Genomic DNA, 8794 nt, shown 5'->3' with positions numbered 1-8794 from the left:
CCCCCCCCCCCCCCCCCCTTTATAATTACCATTCCTTTTATTGAGTCCTGTTTCATTGGTTATTTAGCCCATTTATTTGTGCTAAGTTTAAAAGAATTGGAGTGATAGTCTGTACATTTTTTTTGGTTCTCAGCTTGAGAACATCAAAAGGTATGTGTTACCACCCAGTGGACTCTGCTGGTTACAAGGATCTTTCTGCTCAATCTGTTCTTGTCAGACTCTTAGGGTAGGGAGCCTGATCTGACCCTGAGCATCTAACTAAATATGTTTATTTCTTTCACCTGTTAAACATTTTTTACATTTAATTAAGCGTATTTGGCTTCCTTAACTGACCTGCACCATAAAAAAAATACCTGGAAAATATCACTTTCAGAATTTTTATAAATTTTTAAAAAAGGAAAGAAAAGATTATTTTTATATTTATTTTTATTTTGCACAGTTGTATACTCTTACCTCAAAATGATTTCAAAATTGAAGTGACCACTGAATAGTCTTCCTAGTTTATTCATTTTGTGTACAGAGTTTGTGTTCTGTGTTTTTTTTGTTTTATAAAATTGTACAGTCAGATTGGCAGTACCTCTCTGAAGAGTTGATTTGAAGTCATGCTAATTATTTCTTCTCTTCATTTGGCTTGTCAAATGTCACAGTAGGACATGCCAGAAATACTGGTGAACTGTACAGGGTGGTGAAAATTGCAGCAGAAAAGTAGTGAGAAGAAAGTTTGATGGACAAGCAAACATTAAGAATGACTCTTCTTTTTTTTCTCTCTCTCCTCTTCCCCCTGGCGTTCCTCCCCACTTGTTCCAGGGAGCATCACAGTTTCCTCAAATTGTGCCTGAAGTTGCTTTCTAATCACCTGGCTCTTGCATTAGCGGGAGGAGTAGCAACTAGTATTCTTGGACGTCAAGCAGGCCCACTTCGAAACTTACTGTTCAGGCTTATGGACTCCTCTGTCCCAGATGAAATACAGGAAGTAAGTCATTTAATATCATTTATCAGTTAGTTGTCTTAAATATGTGGTTATTGTCAAAAGCAGGTGTTCTGTAAAATGACTCCCCAGGAATCTGGAAATTTGGTGGTGAGGGAGTGGTGGTAATTAACACTGCCACCACTCCCCCACTGCCAAGTTTCCAAGCGTGGCAGGATCAGGCCCCAGCCATGCTGGCCTGTGTAGTGGGATTGGGATTGGGATCGGGATCGGGATCAAGATCCAGCCTGTGGACTGACCTGACATGACTCATCTGGGCTGCAGGGCAAAAAGGTTTGGCACCACTGGTATAGCTGATACTTGATTTACCAGTTTAAAAAACAAAACAAAACAAAACCTCTGTTGAGGCTGTTCGTTATGCGATTATTGAGAATTATTATATGTGGGATCCTAGTTTATTTCCAATCTGCTTTTTAATTATACTTGTAAAGCTGTTCTGTATTTTTTGCTTGTTTTGAATGAGTTGCTCTCCTTAATTGGCAACATTATTTTTATCTAAAATCAAATGGGGGAAATAGAAAATCTTTGAGTAACAGAAGTTTGTGGGGGGGACGGGATAAGACTGTACTTCTGATTGTGAAAACCCATAGCAAATGCCAGATTTGTTGACTTGTACAACTGTTGCCATTAGAATGAGCTTGCAGCATCAGGCTCCAGTCTGTATACTTCCTTATAACTTTTCCACAATTTATAGAATGAGCTATGGTACAGCAGTTACTTGTGACCAAAGTCATGAAATCACCAAATAACTACAGAGGGACTTAAGGCACTTGGAGAGCTTCAAATGTTAAGTGCTCCAAAAAGTGAGGATACAGTTGTAAGCTGATGAAACATTTCAAGTTGGGCCAGTCCACCTCAAAAATGGCCCTGGAAAAACAGGAACAACTTTGAAGCACTTCTTGTTGCATTTTTACACTTCAGCATAGTAGAATAGGGAATTGCTGAGTTTGGAATCCCATAATCCTTCATTTCCTACCCATCATTCCTTTGAGGAACTCTCTCTGACTCGAGCTGAAATCTACTGCTCTGAGGTCATCCAACCTGCATGGCATTTGACCTCACCTGTCTATAGCCAGGTATAAAGGCACGCTGCAGCTTTATTTTACTGGATCTCCAGTCAGGGCACTCAGCATCTCCTGTACTGGAACAGTCTTGATGCCCATTTGAAGTATGCTGATGGAGCCTGCACCCAGAATGTCAACATCACTGTCCTTAGTTGCATCTGCAAAGTGGTCAAACAACTGGAGGTGGATGGTGGTAATGGACCCCTTTGCTATCTTGGGGTAATATGAAATCTAGCATTCGCTGTGCATGAGCACATTGCCTCTAAAATGACTGCTTGGGAACATAACTGGCTGGTACCAGTGCTGTACCACAGAAAAAGTACTGAAAACACAGTTTGAGAAGGCACATGTTGCCACTTAGGTCTTTGTAGATGACCTGTACTTACTCTGAGTGGGATATCCATCCTTCTGTTTGGGAGCACTGAGCCAAGAGGCTTACCAGCCATCTGGGCATGACCACTCTGATGCTGCTGGCATCAGCCGCTCCCACAACTTCACACCAGACCAATCTGTCAACTTTCTGCCCTACTGTATTCATCTGTGCAGCAGACTCCCCTCCACATTTCTGCCAACTGCACCATTTCCACCCCTGCCAAATCTTGTTCTCCTCTACTGACAAATATCCTCCCATTCCTGTGACCAGCCAGACCTTTCTCCCATCACTCAGAACCCAGCCACTAAGGGATCAGACAGCGCAGATGGCCACCCAGCCACCTGGTAAGTTTAATCATTCCAGCATAGTGACAGCACTCATGTGTTTTTGTACTCCTGGCCCTTCCCAGAGACCCTGGGCATCATTAGGCTGTCCTGGTTGTGGTGGGAGGGCTTCCTGGCAGTGGTGGGGCATGGGAGAGGAGGTGACATGTTAGGATTCTCTGCTTTAGGGCTTGGCAAGACTCTGTGGAGCTGTTACTAGGGTGATTAACTACTCTCCCCAACCATAACAGTAAACCAATTATAGATTCATAGATTCATAGATTAAGGGTCGGAAGGGACCTAGTAGATCTTCTAGCCCGACCCCCCGCCAGGGCGGGAGAACAACAAAAAACCCCAAAAAGAGAAACGGGACTCAAATGAGTCCAGCCAGGTAGGCATCCAGCCTCTTCTTAAAGACCCCCAGGGTAGGGGCCAGCACCACTTCCCTTGGAAGTTGGTTCCAGCTCCTAGCCGCCCTAACTGTGAAGTAGTTTTTGCGGATGTCCAATCTATACCTCCTCTCCATCAACTTGTGCCCATTACTCCTTGTTATGCCAGCGGGCGCTAGGGGAAACAGCGTCTCCCCCAAACCCTTCTGGTCCCCCCTAGTGAGTTTATAGACGGTCACCAGGTCCCCCCTCAGCCTTCTCTTGTGGAGGCTGAATAGGTTCAGGTCCCGCAGTCTCTCACTGTAGGGTCTGCCCTGTTGTCCCCGGATCATGCGGGTGGCCCTCCTCTGGACCCTCTCCATGTTGTCCACATCCCTCTTGAAATGGGGCGCACAGAACTGGACACAATACTCCAGCTGTGGCCTGACCAGCGTCGCGTAGAGGGGGAGGATCACCTCCTTGGCTCTACTCGAGATGCACCTGTGGATGCATGACAAGGTCCGGTTAGCCCTGCCAACCATGACCTCGCATTGTCGGCCCATGTTCATCTTGGAGTCAATAATGACTCCAAGATCCCTTTCTGCCTCCGTGCTCTCGAGTAGGGAGTTCCCCATTGTGTAAGTGTGCTGCTGGTTCCTACTGCCCAAGTGCAGCACCCTGCACTTGTCCGTATTAAAACGCATCCTGTTCCTGTTAGCCCACCCCTGTAACCTATCCAGATCCCTCTGCAATCTCGCCCTCCCTGCTAGCGTGCTCACCTCCCCCAGATTATGGTGTCATCAGCGAATTTAAACAGGTTACTTTCCACCCCATCATCCAGATCGCTGATGAAGAAATTGAACAGCGCAGGCCCCAGGACCAAGCCCTGAAATTATGCTGAAAGGGAGAGAGATTGAGCTGTGTTTTTGGTGGGGGGGGGACAATGGGTAATGCTCTGGAGAGTTCTGCCTGTTCCAGAGTGGTGTTCATGGAGTTGTATGACGGTTGTCAAATAATTCACCATTGGGTAGCTTAACACTGCTTTGCTCCCTAAATTGGTGAACAATAACCTTTTCTCTTCTCACCTCTGTCAGGGAAAGCCTTCCCTATTCCCAGCCCTCCTTCAGTTTCTATTAAGAGGGAGCTATGGTGAGTGCTGACTTTACTTGAGCACCAATTACACTCCCACCCTTGCCAGTTAGTTGGGCCAGCCACTCAGGAGTGGCCAGCACTAGCTGTCCACTGCTCACTCTGGGCACTCCCAACCACTTTTCCCAAGTGGCTAGTTTGGCAAGCAAGTAAGCAAGGGAAAACAAAGTGATGTAGTAAAACCCAGATAACCCCATTCAGAACCTTTGACATGCTCTTGTTTGACCTGTTGGTGCTGGCTGTGGGAAGATAGCTGCCACTCACCTCCTTCTGGTGCTCATTCCCCAGAAAGCTGCAGATGAGTACCCGTGCCCCTCCATGGAGGTCTCATGCTTCTTCTCCACACAAGGCCCCCCAGGATTGTGGGAAAAAGAGAGAGATTGTCCAAGTGGGGGGGAGGGGAATACAGCAATTAGCCATGGTACTGCTTTTATTTGCTAACATGGGCCATCTCAGCCAGGGTAATTGGATGTTGAGAAAGGAAAGCAGTAATAAAAAATAATGTTCACCAGCAAACTACAGCCCATCTTCATGTCCAGGCCCCAACAGCAGTAGACCACTGTGGTTCACAGCAAGATGACAACTTTTTAGAAGACTGAGCCTAGAGTCAGTTTCACGCAGCACAAAGTGGTAATGCACTGAACCCAGGGAATCCCAACACGCAATGCCTTGCTCAAATTCCTTTGTTCATTCTATTGTCAGGATCAAGAAGCAGGGGTAGAGTGAATAGCAAGACAGAATGGGGTTATTTGTATTTTTCACAGCCCAGAACAGAGTCCCAAGGACAATCCTTGCAGAGCACTCTTGCTTGCTAAAACAGTTCAAAATGTCATGGGGCCAGATTCTTGGTTGCAGCTGAAGTCCACATCTGTTAGTGTTGCAGCAAGGGGTGGGATCCAGGGGACCTAGTTAGTGTTGGCATGGGATCCCACCCGGATGTACAAGAGATGATGCTGGGTTAATTCGCCTGCCTTTGGCTACTCTAAGTACTTTGGCAGGCAGGCCTTGTAAGGATGGCAGTGGGAGTCTGCAAGTTTGCAGATCTCATAATGAATGAGAGATCTTATGCTGTGCTTGCAGTAGCTGCAGAGTTTTTGCTGTATTCCTTCAGCCGAGATAGTCAGTGGCCTTCTTCAATGACAGTTAGTTGGGGACAGGTACTGGAACTTCCTCTGGAGGTACTCTGTCAGTCAGGGCCTCATATTTAAAGGTAGCCCTCTTCTTTCCATAGAGCCAGCAAAGCAGGCCTCTCCAGGGGGGGTAGATATTTGGGCAGGACCATCTTGTCCAGCAGTAGGAGACCCTATAGAGTAGTGTTGCCCCACTACTTCCCTCAGCAGTTAGTTGTCTGTGGAGCATGGTCACATGGAACAGGGCAATTTCCCTATAGAAAAAAGTGTCCTGCAAAATTAGGAGCAATGTTGGAGAGAATCTGAGATATGGATCCTGACTAGGGAGGCCCCCCCCCCCCAACCTCAAGGAGATATCCATGTCAGTGGACAGGGGAGAATCCCACATAGGGGTCTGCTAGGGATTGTCTGCCAGTATACTACAGGGCATCAGATCCCTGAGCTGGGTTTTGGGGATAAGCGGCTACTGTCCTGGAACACTGGGAAAAAAGGTTCCTGAGGTGGGAGCCAGGAACGTGTTGAGGTGTTCATCACTATATCTTTACATCGCTGAAGGTTAATAATGGGCTCTTCCCTGCCCCCACCCCTTGCTGTCATTGCAGGGTCAACACCTGCTGCAAATGGAAATACTGCAGTAATGGGCATAGAAGCCCCAGAGTCACCACCCAAGACTGCAGAGCAGATTCACTTGACATAGGAGGAGAAGATGCAGCAAGGGAGAGTTGTTGGCTGCCTTGGTTGTCATAAGAAAGAGCTTGCTTTCTGATCTCCCACCTCCCCTGCCCAGAGTTTCTTCCAGCCCTGGTGGCAGGCCTGAGATCAGGGCCACAGTTAAATGATGTGGTTACAGATTCAGATACACCAGAGACATGCCTTTGCATAGCCCTTGTGCATCTCCAACTCCCTTCTTCTGTGATTCCAGCATTTATCTTTGCATGAGCTCAAGGTCAGGGTTCCTTACTTTCACTGATGAGTTGGGGGCTGGAGCAACTCAAATCTGGGACAGTTCTGGTCCACTAAGGGTATTGCAGCCTTGAACTTATGCCTCCTTTGATTCATCTGTTCAACATGATGGCATGCTGTCAAAGAAGTCTCTCCCCACCTTCCCTCAGGCACCACTTGACTGAGCCTCCATTTTCCCCACCTTTCTTTTGACAAAGTGCCCTGTGTTCTTCCCATCCACAGCCTGTAAAGCACTCCCTTGTAGCTAACTCAGGTTTTTGGGCTGTTACAACTGTTTATCACTGTCTTTCAACTCTAAAAAAACATATAGTAACGATAATTTTTTAATATTTTCTCAATAAAGTTTTTAATCTAAAAAAGCTCTTTTGGTTCTCTAAGCAATCATTGGCTGTGCCCTTTGCCTTTTTCAGTTTTCACTCCATTGTGCCCTCTTTTCACTTTGGAGCTGGCATTGTTGAATGGTTTGTCTAGGCATCTTTGACAAGAACATTCTGATGATGGTAATGCTTTAGGGTCTTGCTACATTCTGGCCCTTGCACTGCCAAACTTAACTCCTCTGCCTACTCTTCTCCCTTGGCCTCATAGATGTGCAGGATGCAGGCCAAGATCAGCATCAGAGCAGGTAGCACTCTGGCATCCATGTGCATACCCAGTATCCCCCTTTGTGTCTTGAAGTGTTTAAAGCTGTACTTAGTTGTCATGTGACAGCTGCTCTACTAGTAGTTGAATGTGTTTTTCCTGGTATCCAAGTACCCAACCTAGAACTTCAGGAGCCGGAGCAGATGGAGGGGGGTGAAATCATAAATTCTTCCACTTGTGTGCTTGTGCAGAGCGCCATCAGCAATGTCAGGGGCACTTGTTTGGAGTGCCCAAAAACCTTCGCATCACAGACTTTAGCTGACCAGTGGTGGTCATGTGGGTAGTATGTCCCCCAATAGTCCATGATACCCTGCAGCACAACAGAGGAATAGCCCCTGAGAATTATATGCTCTGGGCAAGAAACAGGTTGGCAGTGTGGGGAGGGAAGCTATCTAACAGAAGTAATTCCCAACCCATTTGGAACTTTGTGGTTCAAAACTAACCCTTTTTTAAAATAAGATTATTAAATTTACTTTAGATAGCAACAGGTAGTGTAGGTACCATATTACTTTGGTGAGATACTCAAGCATGGAGCAAATTTTTATTTCTGTTTCAACCTATCATATTCCTGCATGAAACTTAGAGTTTATCCAGAAACAGTTTCTGTAGCTATAGTAGTCTGGAAAAAAAAGGTAACCTTAAATTTGAAAGCTATCTTGTTTAATAAAATATTTCCTTTTGCTAAACCATATAAAGGCAATGTGGAAGTTTGATTTAATCTCTCAAGCGTTCAGTTAAATTTTGAGACTACATTAAATCACTGAAGGATGAAAGTTCTGTTTTAAGAGCAGATCTTGGTGCAGCCTTGGCATTACAGCCATTATGACACTTCCATAAATTGAATAGAGTGTATGATATTGTATAAATAGGTGAAAGGAGCCTATTTCCCAAGGAGGCTAGTAAAGCATGAATTGCAAACCACAGGTGAAAAGCACAATATAATATGCATGTATTTTTGTTTATTTTTAAATGCATAAATGCACCCTTTGAATTGTCCTTTTTAAGTAGGGACTGACCATTATACTAAATTTATGATGGTTGATTTAATTAAAGTTTATGGTAGTTTATAAAGGAGAACTTGGATTAAATTTAATTTTCTACTGTATGTAAGTATTTTGAGATCAGTCTCTAGAGTCTTGCAGCCAACTTCTCTTCATTGCTGGACTTTTGTTCTGTTTAGTTTTGTTTTGATTCATACCTGTATAACTGAGTAGAAATTAGCATTCCATAATTTGTCCAGAAAGCTGCTGATACAAGGAACTGATAAATTCCAGAACCTTAGGTGAAGATTAGAAATTGAACTGACAGTTCTCATGATCAGAATCAACACATTTACTTCAAGTGTTAGAATGAGTTTCAAGCTAAATTATAGATATGCTGGATCTTTGATTTAAGTTATAGCCATTTTTTTCTAAAAGTGACATGAATTGATATAAATGATTTTGAAATATACAATTTGGCTTTTTTCCCCCCTGCTTTACTTTTAGGTTGTAATTGAAACTTTGTCAGTAGGAGCAACCATGCTACTTCCACCACTGCGAGAAAGAATGGAATTACTGCATTCTCTCCTACCGCAAGGCCCTGATAGATGGGAGAGCTTATCAAAAGGGCAGGTAAGGCCTTGTAAAATGTATGTAGTTCTTTCCAAGCAGTTGTGTGTATCCTTATGTTAGAGGTTACATCTGGCATAGTTTGGTTAATTACTGTTAAGGATCAAGTTAATTTAACAAATTGGATTAACCTAACCTTAATCTCATTGTCCTGAGGCTTTTTAAAATAATTCTTACATCATATATA

At 44.5% G+C, this 8794-nt stretch overlaps 1 protein-coding gene across 6 annotated transcripts in view; it reads left to right on the top strand.

The window, feature by feature from the left end:
* HERC1 (HECT and RLD domain containing E3 ubiquitin protein ligase family member 1) overlaps window positions 1–8794 on the top strand; it is a 197326-nt gene that overhangs the window by 58505 nt on the left and 130027 nt on the right. For all 6 annotated transcript variants that reach the window (XM_019504392.1, XM_019504388.1, XM_019504391.1 and 3 more), the window contains exons 12-13: window positions 808–973; window positions 8485–8610. In XM_019504392.1, the coding sequence (XP_019359937.1) occupies window positions 808–973; window positions 8485–8610 (292 nt within the window). The remainder of the gene's footprint in view (window positions 1–807; window positions 974–8484; window positions 8611–8794) is intronic.

This window comes from Gavialis gangeticus, unplaced genomic scaffold (assembly GCF_001723915.1).
Source record: "Gavialis gangeticus isolate Ggan-Ray unplaced genomic scaffold, GavGan_comp1, whole genome shotgun sequence".
NCBI classification, from domain to species: domain Eukaryota; kingdom Metazoa; phylum Chordata; order Crocodylia; family Gavialidae; genus Gavialis; species Gavialis gangeticus.
Note: the sequence above shows the minus strand (reverse complement) of the source record. Positions and strands in the feature narration are given on the sequence as shown.